We start from the raw sequence: 18,126 nt of genomic DNA, 5'->3' as shown, positions 1-18,126 counted from the left end.
AAGTAGTATATCAGATGCTCCCAGTGACTCAGTCCATTCCACAGAGTCGTGCAGACCCAAAACGTGGAGCCTAATAGTTTATCTTCTTTCTTTTCAAATGCCTCTAGCCCGAAACGTTAGAGTCAGCTTTGTGAGTTTCAGTACGCTGGGTCAGGAACAAAAGAAAAAGACTCCGCACAGGGACAGGACAGAGAGGAAACAAAGTGTTAGACTGCCGTAGAGCAGGAGGACAAAGGTGAACTCTTTTGTTGGTTCCCACAGAAAATCTCTCTGCTGGCCGTATAGGTAGTGATTGTGTCCAACTCACTGAGGAACACGGGTTTGTATCCATATTATCTGTTACTCCCTATCCTTAGCCACATTTAATTACTTTTAGGAATCTGGCGAGTATTTAAAAGAAGAGACAACTGTGCTGACAGGGCGAAGCCTGCTTGGGATTCTCTCTCTCCCTTTCTCTGCCTCTCCCCTTCTCATGCTCTATCTCTCTCAAAATAAATAAACTTAAAAACAATAATAAAAGGAGAGCCACTTACCAAATGTCATTTTGGAAAAGGACAGTGTCTATAGTGTTCGCTAATATAGAGGCACCTGGGCAAAGAGGATACCAGACTATGAAGTAAAGGTTTGGGACACGAAGATCTCATCCATTTGACGGGAAGTTATTATCGTTCCTGCTGCTACTGCAGGGATGGTGTCTGTATGGGGAGTTGAGATGATCTCAGAAACAGTTGTGAAATGAAAATCACTGAAACCCATTAATAACGGTTATGTAGTCATTCAGGGATAGTGGCAGGATAGCGCTGGGAAAATATCAGTAAAAGGTAAAAAAAGAAAAAAAAAAAGTTAATACTCCTACCAACTTCCGTCAGCAAATTATGCCCGGAAAAGAAAAACATGTATATGCCAACAATGGCTATAGAGCAGCTGTGAGTTAAACACATTTTCTTACTGATCCTCACTTCATGCATAACGAAGGCTTCAGAGTGGATATTGTGAGGATCAGTCAGTTTGGACAGAGACAAAAGATGAACTCAGGCTATCAGAGAGAACACAGAACAGTAGGTAGCCCTAAAGCAAGTAGAAGAGGATGACATGTCTCTGGGTTCCTCAGACACCAGCCACGTGCCTCTCCTTGTATTTATGTCCCAACGCAAGCAAGAAGTATTGATTTTCAAGACAGTATTTCTTTATTATTTTCATAATATGTTCTTTCTTAAATTTGACACTTATCTGGAAATCGTATTTACCACATCACCATTTGCTGCCAGGATGGTGGTTGTCATGGTGGTATCCACATACATGTAAAAATAAGTATATGAGCCTTGAAATAAAGGCCTGTGTATCTGTCATCTCATCTCTTTCTGGGAAGTTATTATCATTTCACCTCTAACTGATGAGACTGCATATCTCAATAATTAAAGATATGTATTCTCCCCGGTATTATTGAGATAAATATCAATAGCAGGTGACCAAAGGACCTTCCATTCTATGAAACAAGGTAAAATAGTGAGCAGATTGCATTCTGGGTTCCTGCCATCCTGAGGGCTTCTCCAAATGTGATATTTTACAATTCCCATGGACGCTTAAAAATAGCAGATTTCAGGGGTGCCTGGGTGGCTCAGTCAGTTAAGCGTCCGACTTCAGCTCAGGTCATGATCTCATGGTTTGTGAGTTCAAGACCACATCAGGATCTGTGCTGACAACTCAGAGCCTGGAGGCTGCTTTGAATTCTGTGTCTCCCTGTCTCTCTCTGCTCCTCCCCTGCTTGTGCATTCTCTCTCTCTCTCTCTCTCTCTCTCTCTCTCTCTCTCTCTCAAAAACAAACATTAAAAAAATACCAGATTTGAGGGATACATAGAGAAAGAGAATTAAAAAAACTTTTCCAGGGTAATAAAGATGAACAAGGAGACAGTGGTGTCTCATTTTGTTATTTCAATAAACATTTATTGTGGTGCGCCTGGGTGCCTCAGTCGGTTAGGCGTCCCACTCTTGATTTTGACTCAGGTTATGGTCTCATGCTTCGTGAGTTCAAGCCCTGCATCAGGCTCGGTGCTGACAGCACAGAGCCTGCTTGGGATTCTCTCTCTCCCTCAAAATAAATAAGTAAACATTAAAGAAACATTTACTGAGCATACGTGGTGCATTAATCTTTTTATTGGGTGTGCATAATGTGTCAGGAAACAAATGAGATAACAAACCCTATTTCATGTTGCTTATAATCATATTAAGGATATTAATAAAAATAAATATAAACAACATACTATCTTTTAAGTGAACAGGTGCTTTGAAACAGAAAAAAAAAAGATAACAATGATGAGAAGTGCAAGAGAGTGACTGCAGATGGGTTGTGATATCGAAGAGGGTTTGTCAACTATTCCTCAATAAAGCTGGAGAAAAAGAGAATTGAGTGGGATGCTCCACTAATAAAAGCATATTTAAGGAATGCCTTGAAGACCGTGGAGTGAACTCTGTGTATAGCCTTGTGTTCCATAGAGGAAACAGCTAGAACAGATGCCTTGGGCCAGTGCTGACCTTTCATGTTCCAGTCAGAGTAAGAAAGATAATGCAACTGAAAGCATGTGAGTGAGGAACGGCTTGGTAAAAGCTACAGTTGGATCATGAAAGGCACTGTAGATCACTGGAAGAACTTTCCATTTTATCCTGGTTGATAGAGGAATCATGACAGGGACTGGAACATCATGCTAAGTGTCTGAATGAGAAATGAGGAGAAGGCAGGCTGAGAACCTAAAAAGAGGTAAGGTTAGCAGCAGATAGATGACTAGCCGGGTGACTTATCACAGACATCTAGGTGAGAGGTAATGAGGTCTGCAATCAAAGTTGGGGCAGTACTGGACACAGTATCGTTAGGTACTCGATGTGTTTTGAAGTCATTTCTTTTCATTCCTAAGGGATTTTCAATTGGGTTGCTCAATTGGCATGAGCAAAGGAACGGTACAGAATATGACTCTCAAACTTCATACATGAGGGAATTGCCATCAGCTGAGATTGTGGGAAAGCAGTAGAAACAGGTTAGGAGGGAAGATCGGGAATTCAGACACCAACATAGTAAGTACAAGATGCCTGTTGAGCATGTGAATATAGCTGTCAAGTCGGCAGGCAAATCTCGAGAATTTTCGAGAGCAGTGTTGTCAGGATTAACTCTGAACACTTAGTTTGTAAGCTTCTAAGTATCGAAAAGATGAGACTGGATAAGATGACCAAGGGGGTAACTTCAGGTGGAGTAGGTGAAAGGAAAATAGACCGGTGTGCAGGGAAATCCCAACACTAATTTTGGGTGGAAAGGAGAAACAGAGAAAGAGATTTGAAAATTACCAACTATTTCTCAGTTGGACAGTCACAAGTCTCTTATGTCTGTCTCAGCCTATCAAAAGTGACTCTACTGCTATTAATGCCTGAGGTCCTTGCTTGGGCCATCGTACTGGTGGTGAGCCCCATGGAGCCAATGTTGGTAGGTGGACTGGCTCTTACAGTTCTTATTATGACTGCAAGTTGCGCTTCAGCAAAAACCATGAGGGAACTTCAAAGGACAAGATTTTTTCCTCACAGGTCCCAGAGGGTACAAGTCATGCCAAGGGCCACATAGCGGGTCAAGGGTAGAGAGGGAGAGAGGAAGCTCCGACCCGGGGCTCTGCCTTTATTGGTGCCCAAGGGCGGGGTGCCCAGGTTTTGCAGGTGGATTTAAAGAAGAAGAATGGGCTGGACACTAGGGTTTCAAGAGAGAAAAGCGAGGTCCCAAAGGCAATCAGTTCTCCAGGTTATTCATGGCTTTCTAAAGGAGGAACTTAGTTGTTTTGTTAGTAGCTGTGTTGTACGGTAGGCAATATGTGTATTTCAGATGGATGTCTTTGCAATGGATGCCTTGGCAATCAAAAGCTTAACCTGCATTATAATCCTCATGCTTACTGTCAGGCACTTATGCCACACAAGTCTTAAGACACGAGGGGATTTAGAAACCTGTTTGTGCCTTCGGTGCGCCTTGGTGGCTCAGTTAAGTCCCACTCGGGTCTTCGGGCCTCAGCACCTTGGGCGGGACCCCACACTCCGCAGGCCGTGTGCGTGCGGACACCACGGTAGCGACGCCGGAAGCCCCGCCCCCAGCCTACGTCTAACACGGAAGCACTCCATCCGGAACGCTCATTGGCTTAGCGTCTCCGCTGGGCAGAAGGCTTTTTCGGATGGTGTAGGACCACTGCTGGTCTCCGCGAGGGGCGCTCCGCACTTGTCACTGCGGAGCAAAGGTCACCGGCCCCGCGAGGGTCTCTGGGAAGTAGCGCTGCTTTGTCCGAGAGCAGAGGCTGAGCTCCGCTCCCCAAGTGGGCTGAAACCCAGTTTCTGCGAGTCTTGTGGGCAGGTGATCACCGAAGTGTTTAGACGTGTATTTCTTCAGACTCCACCGGGCTCGGATGCTCCCCGGGACTGCAGGTGCACACGGACCCAACGGCAAGCGACTGTCGTGTGATTGCGCGTCATGTGGCCGTAGTCCGATGCATCAGAGTCAGTCCCGGGCGCTTAGGGACTGGGGTCAGGACGGGAGAGAACAGCCTCCAGGCCGGAAACGACCCCTGTGAGTCGAGCACCAAGGCTCGAAGAAGCCTTAGGCAAAGTGTACAGTCCGTTCCCGCCGACAGGGGCCGAGAACTCGCCGGATCCCAGCCAACAGCCGCCTCCCGCGGGTCGCCCGCAAAGATCGGGATTTGGCCTCCGCCCACACAGGCCAGGTATGCGGCCCGAAGTGGGAGGGGCCTTCGCCCCTGGGATCCGCGGCGGAAACCCAGCGCCTGGATCCTGAGAGATCCGGGGGAGCCCTGCCGGGAGGACCCCGCAGCTCCCTGCTGTCCTTCGGGGCGCCCTCGGGGCAGCTCGCGGCCTGCGCCGCTCCCGGAACCCGGGCGGGCGCCCCCTGGAGACCCCTTGGGTGGAAAGGGGGAACTCTGGCGGAGGGTGGCGCTGTGGGGTCTCAAGTTCCACCCCCTCTGTGCCCAGCCCACGCTGTCCCTGGTCAGATGGGACCTCAGATCACACCTGACCCACTGACCGATGAGAATATCTGTCCGCGGAGGGAAAGAATAAATCAGGTTCCCTCAGGAAAGGGGGATCAGTGAGAGCCCAGCACTTTCTTCAGATTAAGGGATGATACATATGATATATGATAGATGATATGACATATATGATATAAATAAATAAATAAATAAATAAATAAATAAATATTAGGGCACCCTGTTACACCTAAAGTGCGGCATTTCTAGGGTCTCCAATGACCATCTAGAGTGTTTCAGGGGGGTGTCTCCCCTCTGGCTGGTCAGGATTCTAATACTACCCGCACTGTGAGGCCTGTGCATCCTCCAGCCTGTTCTCAGCACCCTGCCAGCTGTTTTCTATCCTTTCCCAGCCTTGCCCTGCACCTTAGTTTTCTGCCAAATTCTCTATGACCTCATGCAGGTTTCTAAGGCTTCTTCCCTGCCCATACCCCACTTTGTCAGGACCACACAGGAATTCCAGAGTGTACTTAACTCTTGAATGAGGAGGGGTTAGCGCTGACACCCCCAACTCCCATTTCCCCAGCCCCTCAACTTTCTCCACCTCTCCAATCACGGCAGTTGAAATCCCTATAGCTTTTGATTCCCTCAAAACTTAACTACTAATAGCCTACCGTTGACCAGAATCCTTACCAATAACATAAACAGTTGATTACATTTTTTTGTTTGTATTATATACTGTATTCTTCCAATTAAGTAAGGTAGAGAAAAAAATGTTAGTAACGAACAAGAAACAAATATACATATACACTTACAGCACTGTACTGTATGTATTGAAAAAAATTCACATATAACTGGACCCATGCAATTCAAACCTGTGTTGTTCAAGGGTCAACCATATAGCATGAAATCTCAGACCTGATTTAAAGCAGAAGGAAAATCCTATGTAAAGCAGGAGGAACCCCTTCTATAACAGGACTCACTTGAGTTAGGGAAGTTATTTTGTGAGCTGAAAGAGAGGGAAGAAAAATCCCCAAATGACAGCTTCCACTCATTTTATAGATTACCTCTATTTCCAATAGAGGGCGTCAGCTTTCTGCTGGATATCTGTTTTACCGCGTGGAGTTTACTCACTGGAAGAAAGATGGGTTTCCCTGACTTCATTTGGAGAACAGAAGAGAGAGTGGGGAAAGGAATTTAACGTGTGTGCTGCAAACCTGACTGGGAGGGACATTTTGAGAAATGGGATAGAGCTTTCAGGAAGTGAAAGGAGGCAGAGTTTCATCTGAGCGGAGTAGGTATCAGTACATGTTTATACAGTTTATACAGTTACACAGAAGAGAGGGAAAACAAATGAGGAAAAGGACAATGGAAACAGCAGGAGTAAATTACTTCAGATGTCAACACCATAGGTCATTAAGGAAATACAAATGAAACCACCATGAGATACCAATCTACATCTACCAAGATGACTATTTTCAAAAGGGTAAAATAACAAGTTGTTGCCGAGGCTGTGGAGAAACGTGAACCCTTGTACACTTCTTATGAGAATATAAAATGTTGCAAAGTGAGAAGGCAGAATACGGCTTCTCATTAAGCTTAATAGAGATAGGTCATCTGACCAAAAAAAATTCCATTCCTGGGCATATACTGCAACAAATGGAAAGCAGGGACTCAAATCTATACTTGTACACCCATGTTCATAGCAGCGTTAATCACAACAGCCAGAAAGTGGAAACAACCCAGCGTCCATCAATAGATGAATGGATAAAATGTGGCATGCCCAAACAATGGAATATTTTTCAGTGGTAAGAAGCAATAAAATGCTGAAACATGCCATAAGAGGAATGAACCTTGAAAACATTATGCTAAGTGATATAAGCCAGGCACAGAAGGATAAAGATATGGTTCCATGAACACTAATATCTAGAATAAACAAGCTCATAAAAACAGAATGATGAGAGATTCCTAGGGGCTGGAGTGAGGGGTGAATGGGGAGTTATTGCCTAATGGATACACAATTTATGTTTGAAATTATATAAAAAAAAATATATTGGAAATAGTGGCAGTAGATACACAGCATTACAAATTTACCTGATGCTACTGAATTATATACTTGAAAATTATTTACATGGCAAAGTTAATATTACATAAAATTTACGACTCTCCCACCCCTCTCAAAAATACCCAAACTGAGTGATTTTATCCACTTCCTAAGTTCAAAATTTTACTTCTGTTATACTATTTCAGAATGTCATCAGCTTTTCCACTGATGAAGCTAAAACAGTATACTCTTTGTGTAAGCACATAAATAATGTTCGTGTTAGGACTCATATAGGATTGTGGTTTCCAGGATCTAACTGCCCCACTCTACACAGAATAATAAATTTATATCAAGAATCTGAAAATTTTTAGTCCCTTAAATACTAACAGCTGGTGGAAGAAATGATTAATTTCATGTAGAGAACAGAGTCATACAGTCACAATCAGATTAGAAAATATGTTTTCCTTGCCAAGAAATGAAACAAAACCGAGTGATGCGAGTATCACTGAAAATGAGCACAAAAGGGCTGAATGTTGGGAAACATGAAGACAAAAACATAGAGGCATCCACCAGCCACTGGCCCGGAATAGCAAATAGAGTCATCCAAACAAACAAAAGAGAAGACAGTGAGTAAAAGAAGAAAAAAGCACTCACAAGGATCAAGATGGTACAACTGGCCCTGGCCTCGGGAGAAGGTCTGGGAGCAAGGCTGTGGCTGTGAATGTGTTGGACTCGCTGTTTGTGCCTGAGCAGGAAAAGGACCACTGAGCCACTGGCCCAGGCCATGAGACTCAAACACATAAAATCAGTTAGGAAGAATATTGCTACAACCACAAATTTGAGAAATCTGTCTGGATTGAGTGAGGAACAGTATCCATAACTTACTCTCACACTAAAATTTTTGCCACTCATAGGACTAATCATTTTGATAGGAACAAAAATATTTACCAACAGATGCAGGATCCAGCAAAGGAGACAGCAGAAACCAATGAACATGGGGGATCTTATTCTGAGCTCCAGCCACCTAGAGAAATTGGAACATAGTTTAATGGTCTGAAAGACACCGAGAAGTGTGGTAGTGCTGAGGGAAACCCCTCTGGCCACTCTATGGAAATAGAAAAGAAGTTTACATCCGGCCTCATTCAGGAAATATTTTGATCTAAAGGCTGCCATGGCCTGAGGGATCCCTCTCAATAAAAGCACCAAGGAGTGGGCTAAGACCAGTTGATTGAGAATCAAGTCTGTGGGTCTCACCTTGTGTCCAGTGAGAAGTGTGAAGTTATAAAGACACAGGAGAGAGGCGTTTGCAAGGATTCCCACTCCCAGCTGAGTGAGGAAGAGGATTCCTATTTCCCACTTGGTGGCAGCCATCGCATCAATACCTACGAGACGTTGATTTTAGTTGAAGCCAGATGAATGGCTTCAAGTACAAGAAAAACAAAAGAAAAATGTGTGATAAACTGTGGTGCATCCAGGCAATGGAACACTATTCAGTACTAAAATAAATTGAACTATCAAGCCATGAAAAGACACGCAGAAAACTCAAATGCATGTTACTAAGTGAAAGAAGCCATTCCGAAAACAAAACTACACACTGTAGGATTCCAACCATGTGACACTCTGGAAAAGCAAAACTATGCAGACAATTAAAAGATCCGTGGTCGACCAGGATTGGAGAGGAGGGGGAGGGGATAATAAATAAGCATGCATAGAGGATTTGGGGGGCAGTGAAAATATACTGTGTGATATTATAATAATAGATATTACTGTAGGATATTATAGTAATGGACTGTCCACCCACAGAATTGACAGAACTAAGAATGAATTCTAAAGTAAACTCTGGACTTTGGGTGATTATAATGTATCAAGGTAGTGTCATCCTTGGTGAAAAAAAAAAGTACCATCCTGGTAAGTGATGCAAATAATGGAAGAGGCTATACATGTAGGGAGGCAGGAAATACAAAGGAAATATCTGTGCTTTCCTCAATTTTGTTGTGAACCTAAAACTCCTAAAAAAAAAAAAAAAAAAAAGAAAGAAAAGAAAGTCTTAAAACAATGAAGTATGTGACCATCACCATCACTTGAAAACACTTCGGAGGTCTACCTACAGGAGCCGAGTAAACACATCATGGCTCAGCTGCACAATAGAGTTTTCTATGCCTGCAAATTGAGTGAGGAGGATCTCTACAGTCTGACCTACGGTTATAAACTGTATCTATTCTGAAATGAAAAGCTAGATGGAGAGCTCTGTGTAGAGAATGCTAAAGGTTTTTTTCCCATGTATATGGAGGAATGAAAATGTAGGCACAGAACATACATAGGAATGGGGCAGATTTTAAAGCTAGTTTTTAGAGAAAAATCTTGTTATACTGTTTTATTTGTACATATGTACACATATCATATAATTATTAAACAATTTTAAGGCAAACTAATGTTTTAAAATACAAAATTCAAAGGTTAAGAAGTAACTGAATACCCCATTGGCTTTCTTTCTATGTCAAAGACACATTTTGAGTGACTTGAAAATATGGGATTGGCTTTATTTTCCTAGGAAGTTCTATTAAGGTAAAACTACCTGCAAGGAAATCTTAAAGTCTGTGTATGTATTTTACTAAAAAGTATTGGGATGCTATTTTGGAAACAAATATATTACTATGAATGGAAAATAAAGCTTTCTATGTCAGAAAAAAATAAATATATAACCTAAGAACTTGAACCAAACTAAAACACGTATTTGGTAGGAACAATTGATATTAACTCATATAGTATTTGATTTTAAACATATATGCATTTTTTCCGCAAACTGAAAAAAAAGTTAGAAATTATGGACAATGCTGTAACAATGCCTACTTCTAGCACCCAGTTTATGGTCTCTTAATCCATTTTCTTGTGTACATAAAGAGTGTCTTGAGGGAAGTGGGGGCTTATTCGTGGTCTAGGGCAGGAACTTTCCAAGATACAACTGAAACTTCTTGTCATAAAAGGGAAGCAAGGAAAGAACACTGAGGTCACTTTTTAGAGATCACAGGATTCCACCTGATGAAGGTGCCCTTGCAAAGTGTTGGTACAACAGTGTAACTCCAAATGATTGATTTATGTAAACCAAATCCATATAAATGACATAAAAATAAGTGCAAAACTGCTGGAAGATGTTGAGGAAGCAGTTAATTCCTGGAAAATGGATAAAGGGGAATATCAACTATTTCTCCTGCAATAGCAGTACGGACTATGTTTCACAGTAAGAAATCTCTGGGCAGTCCCCCCAAACTTGTCTGTTTTAAATGATACTAATTAATGTCAATGAAAACATTTTCCATCATGGTAAAAATAGATACAAAACAAAATAATAGAAAACTCAACAATAGTTTAGGGGAAACTTCCTCACAAGAACAATTCCTTCTTCCAGATGCAATGTTTCAATATTGGATGACAAAGTAGAAGAATGTGTCCATGTTCATGAAAATATGTTCATGATGTAGAGCACCCTACTGAGTCACCATCTTCCTGGCATGGTTGTTTCAACAAGGCAGGAATAACAGCTGTGAGATGTATTTCAGTTTCCATGATCACGAACTGAAATGGTTACACACTTGAGAAACACTCTGGAAACACAGAAATTGTTATTAGGATCAATAATATAATTTAGAATAGTCACACATCAAGACAGCCATTTTTTCCCCTTAAGATAGGCAACGGTCTTCTTAAATGTATAAGCAAAAATGCATTAGTGAAAGACAAATGGAATTTTGAAAACAATATTAAAAACTAAGTATTTGAGGAAAACAATAAAAACCAGACACTGTATTTTAAATCAATCATAGTATTCATTTAGTATCAGAAGACTGTTGTCCTAGATGAAAATCTTTCCAGTCTTACTAATTCAATTCATACTATTAAGTATGTTGTCTCATAAGATTCCAAAGAAATATTAACATTTCTAAATTTCCTCCACAAATGTCAAAAATACACACAATTTAATGACACAACTTGCCTTAGTATATAAAGTATAGCCAGAGGTTTCTATTGGTGAAAACCAAACATGGCATAGAACGAGGAGCTTGCAAATTATGTTTGCAAATATTTTTATAGGGGCTTATGTATGATAACACTAAATGATGAATTAGCTGGGAGAAGTGGTATTTTACATGCAGTATTAAAATATTTGGAGATTTGGTGAAGTCTTAAAGATATTTCTAGCTTTCAATCTTAGAGAAAATAAATACTACATCTAAACATAAAGAATGTAAATCTCTTAGAAAAAATATTGTATGTTTGCATTAATTTTGCCTGAATAAATTACCAAGCATGTATCCAAACTTAAGAACTGAAAACATTTTTATCACACTTTTTTTAAGTTTATTTATTTTGAGAGAGAGCAAGCAGGGGAGGGGCAGAGAGAGAGGGAAAGAGAGAGAATCCCAAGCAGTCTAAACTCACAAACCGTAAGATCATGACCTGAGCCGAAGTCAAGAATCAGATGCTTAACTGACTGAGCCACCCAGGAGCCCCTTATCACACTTCTTAATAAAAAATGTAAGCCTTTTCATTTTTGTAGTATCTTTTACTGAAAGACTCCTAAAACCAATAGAAAATAAAACTTAAAAAATTAAACATGTAGAACATAAAAAAGGTAATTATGATAATCTCAGTGCTTCTTTTGGAAATGTAAAAGAACAGGCAGCTCTGAGAAAAGAACACATATATTAAAAAATGTATTTTTCTCATAAGTATCAGAAAAGGCCAAATTACAGTGCAAATGACACTGACATTTTCAAATATACATATACTCTTGCTGAAATCTCATCTTAAGATAAGTTTCCTCTGATAGAAAAATTGCATCATTTTTCATATCAAAAAAGATTCACAAATGGATCTTTTAAAATCGGTCTGCTATACTGTAAATTTTAAAAGTTAATATTTTGCTGCTGCTTCAACATCTCCACAACCAGGGTCCGAACACCCCACCCAGGTGACTGGGTGCATCAGTTGAAGGCTGGGCCCTGCCACAACTTCCCCGTCTTGCCTTTCCTGACTGTGACCTCGGGATATTCAGATGCGCCAGTGGAATCCCCTTTCACTGTCTCCTGTGTACTCCACCCTGACCCTCAATAAAGGCGCTTGCCTAGAGGTCCTCCTCCGTTTCCTCTTCCATCCCCCACCTTCTCCACCTGCTTGGTTGAGTCAACCCCCTTGGCTCTTCCACCAATGACCCCCTGGTGGTGTGCCCGGACTCTGTCTCTGTAGGACCCGTGACTATAATAAACTGTTTTTCTGGCCCTCTCTTGTGTCTGGCTGAACCTGACACACCATGTCATGACAGATACAAAACAGCTACAAATTTAAAATGTTTTGAAAATCATTTAGAATACTGAATACATAAAATTTTACCTGATATATTTTTTTCTCTTGTTTTCTGGAATGATTGTGCAGTTTGAGATTAAAGTAAATGCTGTGTAAAATACATTTCAATTCTATTTTAGTAACTGAAATAGAGCAGTTTGTATTTAAGTGTGGGGGAGACACCTCAGGCTTGGTAAACAACCTAATGGACTAGTGATAAGAGAGTCCGTGGGGTGAATAGGAGGAAAACACCTCACTAGTAAGTATCCATCATATTCCTTGGACATTGATAAATATGTTTCATAAAAGAATGCAGAAGGTGAATTCACTCAGCCGTAAATCAGCAGATGTGACTTAAGAGAGATCTTAGTGACTGAATATAAATTGGTCTAGAAGGATCCTCAACAAGTGAAGCATGGTTAACTGTCTGGGCTGGGAAGGAGGAAAGGGGCAGGGGAGGGGGTGTCAGAGTGGAAATCCACCTGAAATTTATGCATGAATTGATTTCCTAAAAATTTCATGGTGAAATTCGTAGTTTTTAAATTTAAAATTTTATAATTAAAAAAAGTTTGTTTATTTTAAGAGAGAGAGAGAGAGAGAGAGAACAAGGCAAGGGAGAGAGAGAATTCCAAGCAGGCTTGGTGCTGTTAGTGCAGAGCCTGACATGGGGCTCGATCTCATGAACCGTGAGCTCATGACCTGAGCCCAAATCAAGACTTGGGGGCGGGGGAGGGGGGGATGCCTGGGCGGCTCAGTCTGTTAAGCATCCGACTCTTGATGTTCCCTCTCTCTCTCTGTGTCTCAAATAAACATTTTTTAAAACCCTACATGAGAGTCCTATAAATCTGAAATTGCCGTGGTTACTGATCATTCCAGCCCTTAAAGACTTCAGAAGTACAAAGGCAATAAACGATCTTGACATTCCCATCATCATAGGGTGTTGGGCAACAAAGGGAGGATCCAAATTAAGTGACTCCTGCTCTTAGCGAGGGGGTGTGAACTTCCCCGTCAAACAAGTTCTCCAGTCAGAATTTTATTTTATTGTTTTATTCTTATCTTTTTAGTTTGATAAACACACATCTTGGGGGGTAGAGAGAGCAATAGGTTAACAGCAGAAGGATGGGTTAACAGCAAGAAGCAATAGGTTAACCAGCAAGGCACTTTTACCATCCGCTGGATTACACAGCAGGGTAATACTACTATCAGAAGACTACTGAAGTCTCTGATTATTCCTCCCTCCCTGCTCCAGCCCCAAATCCTACAACCATTAGGCACAGTGTTCTTCAAATAATAATTTAATTTCTTTTTTTATTTTTTATTTTTTAAATTTAAATTCTAGTTAGTTAACATACAGTATAGTCTTGGCTTCAGGAGTAGAACCCAGTGATTCACCTCTTACGTTTGACACCCAGTGCTCATCCCGAAAAGTGCCCTCCTTAATGCCCATCACCCTTGTTTGTTTAATGTTTTATTTTATTCTTGAGAGACAGAGCATGAGCAGGGGAGGGGCAGAGAGAGAGGGAGACACAGAATCCGAAGCAGGATCCAGGCTCTGAGCTGTCAGCACAGAGCCCGGACATGTGGCTGGAACCCATGAACCTTGAGATCATGACCTGAGCCGAAGTCAGATGCCCAACGGACTGAACCACCCAAGTGTCCCTGCCCATCACCCTTTTAACCCATCCCCCACCTAGCTCCCCTCCAGAAATCTTCAGTTTCTTTTAGTTCTGTAAATGGAAGATAAACGTGGGGCACTTGCGTAGCTCAGTCGGTTAAGCATCAGACCAGCTCAGGTCATGATCTCACGGTTCATGAGTTAGAGCCCTACATCGGGCTCTGTTCTTGGCAGCTCAGAGCCTGGAGCCTACTTCAGATGCTGTCTTTCTCTCTCTCTGCCCCTTCCCTGCTCACACTCTGTCTCTCAAGAATAAAAATAAACATTAAAAAAATAACTTCAATTTAAAAAAAAGAAGATATATGTTTACTCTCTTTTACCGATGTCAGAAAGTTTAGACCTATGTTACTACACATCCATTTAGTACAACAGGCTCATAACAAAATATAACAAAATTAAATGTGCTAGCTCCTGGCACACAGACTGCAGTTAACAACTCAGGGCTGGGAGCTCAGCCTTATAGGTCTGCACTGGGAAATAGTAGAGTGAACACCGTGAGCTTTAGTCTCTTTAGGCAGGGGCGAACAAAAGATTTCACAAAAGCTGTAACTGTGAGGAGAGAGGAAAGATGCCAGGCAGCCCTACGGAAGGCGAGCAAAAGGATGGTGTGTAGCAGATGTTCTCAGAAAGAATCATTGCTCGCTCTATACAAAACTGTTTCAATGCCAGAAAACATACATACATGTACACATACACATTATTCTGTGGTTTTCCCTCTACTTTGTAGAATTCTCCTATGAATCTGACATTCTTCTAAAAAAGAAAAAAAATAGACACTTACCAGATGACATTTGCAATCAGGACGATGGGTGCTGCGGCAAGATGCGTGCCAGTGTGGAGAGCAGCGTCTGAACCTGATCTAAATGCTTGGGGTGCCGTGATCTCATCTCCTTGACCTCCTTGGTGGATAATTATTATCCTTTCACCTGTAATTTCAGTGACAACATCTACACAGGGAGTTGAGATTATCTTTCAAAAACATCTGCGGATTGTACAAATTATCGAAGGAGATCGTGTTTAATTAGAAGGTTTTCTATTGAAGGTTGCAGAGATATCGAAGGAACAATTTGCCTCTGAAATGTTAAAAAAAAAAAACTCAAGGAACACTGAGAATGCCAGAAAACATTAGGATCTGACAAGTTAGAGAATGAAACTGAGCACCTTCTTATCCAGGATTATTCTACATTTTGAAAATTTATCTCAAAATATAATTCCCTTCCATTCTTGAGCTCACTGCAGGTACTGAAATTGAAGGGAGAGCAGCAAATGAGTAGAGATAAAAAGGATAGCTGGGTGCTTCAAATTAGCAGAAACCTGTGATGTTCTATCCATTAAGCATTCTCCAAGATATTTACTGAGGTTCTTATGTCTGTCGGGCACTTTGGTGGCTACGCTGGAGCGTCAGTGCACAAACATGGAGCCCATCTTCTAGTGGAGGGAAAGAAAGCATTAAAAAAATTAAGCTGTTAAATTCTTTAGTTTATTAGAAGGTGTTATGTTCTACAGAAAATGAAAACAATAACGCAGAGCCCGAATGATGAAAACTTTGGTGGTCGAGGAAGGGTTGCAACATTAAATCTGATGTTCATAGTAAGAATCGTAGGGAAGATGATACTGAAGCAAATATTTTAAAGAGGTGAGGGGCCACCCTCTTGAACCTTTATGTGTTCATTTTTAAATTACATTAGTTCAGTAGATGTCACCACAACGGATAGGAATACTATTGAGGTTCTCTAGACACGAAGGGGGTGGGGAGGTGGGCAGAAAGCACTTGTACGCTTTCTGGTATCATTTCCTATAAGGACAGGAATCCTATCATACCAGTGTCCCACCCTTATGACCTCACTTAACGTTTATGAAGAGGCCCTCTCTCTGTACAGCCACATTGGTGGTTAGATATTAAACTATTAAATTACTAATTGGGGGGCAGGAACAATCAGTCCGGAGCAGATTACCACAGGTGTGTGCTCCATATGGGAATCACTTCAATAGGATATGTTTCCATTGCCCTTCTGCCTGGTCAGGCCAGGCCAGCGGATCATGCCATTGGTCACACCCATGAATTGGTAAAAACCCAAGTATAGAAGCACAAAGCATGCAATTTAGCCTAGTGCACCGATTTTTCTGTCTTCGATCAGAGCGGCCACCTTCTAAAAAGGATGCTGTTTACTTTGGAACTGCCATCCATAGACCAAGGAGCTAGTTTTGGTTAATCAAGAGCAGTTGATAAGGCACAAGAAGCACAATAGGCCATTGGATCTGGCACCTCCTTAGGAAGTTACTTTGCTGGCTGACAATTCTCTGACACCAGCTGGGTGTCCTACAAGTCAATCCTATTCTGATACTACTTGGAGTCAGCATGACTTCCCAGGTTTAAAGACTCAGTCTCACAAAACTGTCCTCACCGTGGACGCTAGTCAAAAGGCCTGAGTCCCCAGGCTACCCACACATTTTTCCAACCCAGCTATAAATTTGAGGGTTCTTATGACCTGCCTCTCAATTTTGGTAATTTTTGAGACTAGGTCATGGAATTCAGGAAAAAATTTTCCTTATATTTACTGGCTTATTGTAAAGGCTACAACTCAAGAACAGCCAGATGGAAGCAATGCATTAGGCAAATTATGGGGGGATGGCCCTCCCTGGGCACACCACCCTCCCAGAAAGTCAATCGTGTTCACCAGCTCAGGTCTCTAAATCTTGTTATTCAAGAGTTTTCAGAGATACGTCTTTAGATTCTCTCTCACCACCCAGTCCTCTGTTCTTTTCTGAGAACAGCCCATCACTCGCAGCCTTGCTAACTGGGTCCTGGGACGCCTGCCCCAACCAGGCTGGGCCAGTCAGCTTCCCTCCTGTGTAATCTAGAACATGGACTGTAGGCTGAGGCCTGAGCATGCCGGGCACTGGGGTGAGGGTTGGTGTTTAGAAGGACATTGTTTCTATCCCAATGATCCCTGATGCAGATACAGGAAGACCAGGTAGGAAGAGAAGGAGCCAGAAAACTGCAGGGTCTTTGGAGAGGAGGGAGGGTGGCTCCTGTGACATTTATCAGCCAGGAATCAAGAAGGCTGGGGTCCCCCCACCCAGGGGTAGAGAGGTGAGCCCTTCCCCAGTGAGACCAGAAACCCGCAGGTATTCAACATCACTTCCTGGTACAGGGCCCTTTGGTCCAGGTCCACCTGTCCCCACTCTTCCTGGGTGAAGGTAATGGCCACATATTTGAAGGTATCCAAAACCTGGGAAGTCAAACAGATGTAGTGGCATTGGCCTTGTGCTGTTGGATGGGGATCAGAGCCTGTCAGTCTCTGGTGAAGGGGTAGAGAGACCCAGCCTTAGATCACCAAGGCCTATGCTGGGCTCAAGAGTTGGGGAAGGACACAGACTTCAGACCTAACGCAGTTGTGGCTGAGAGAAAATCCTCCCCTGGGGAATCCACTGGAGAGGACAATGGCATTCCTATGAGGATCGTGGGGGCAGACAATAAGTGATCTGGCACATCAGAGGAACAGGGAATATGATTATGATAATTCCAACAAGGAGAACCACAGCAATGGTAGCTGAGCCTCCCTGGTTCTCACCAAGCCTCACAGACTAAAGACTTCACATGCTGTAGTAAAGGGATCAGATGTGTTCAGCTCTGGAGCCAGACTCCTGCAGTTTGAATCTGTTCTAAACACTCAGCTACCGTGTCACCTTAAGTCACTTGATTTTCTTGAGCCACGATTCCTCATGAATATAACAATAGTTCTCACTTTATCAGGGTGTTATGAGAATTTTAAAATGTTGAAAATTCAGGGGCGCCTGGGCGGCATAGTTCATTAGGCATCTGACTTCAGCTCACGTCATGATCTCACGGCTCATGAGTTCTATAACCACGTCTGGCTCTGCGCCAACAACTCAGAGCCTGGAGCCTGCCTTGGATTCCGAGTCTTCCTCTCTCTCTCTGCCCCGCCCCTGCTTGCACTCTGTGTGTGTGTCTCTCTCCCAAAAAGTAAATAAACATTTAAAAAAATTTAAATGTTGAAAAAGCAAATGCTGGAGTGCCTGGCCAAGACAAACGCTCAGTGTGATTA

At 42.3% G+C, this 18,126-nt stretch overlaps 1 protein-coding gene across 1 annotated transcript; it reads right to left on the bottom strand.

Moving 5' to 3' along the window:
• Window positions 1-4,615: 4,615 nt before the first annotated feature.
• LOC109259371 (vomeronasal type-1 receptor 1) lies at window positions 4,616-8,412 on the bottom strand. The gene is made up of 2 exons (XM_019436996.2): window positions 7,529-8,412; window positions 4,616-4,931 (listed from the first exon to the last, which is right to left on the bottom strand). The coding sequence occupies exons 1-2, from the start codon at window positions 8,410-8,412 to the stop codon at window positions 4,616-4,618; spliced, it is 1,200 nt and encodes a 399-aa protein (XP_019292541.2).
• Window positions 8,413-18,126: the final 9,714 nt, after the last annotated feature.

The sequence above is a fragment of the Panthera pardus genome, unplaced genomic scaffold, assembly GCF_024362965.1.
Source record: "Panthera pardus isolate Hobbes unplaced genomic scaffold, ASM2436296v1 HiC_scaffold_18, whole genome shotgun sequence".
Taxonomy (NCBI): Eukaryota; Metazoa; Chordata; class Mammalia; order Carnivora; family Felidae; genus Panthera; species Panthera pardus.
Note: the sequence above shows the minus strand (reverse complement) of the source record. Positions and strands in the feature narration are given on the sequence as shown.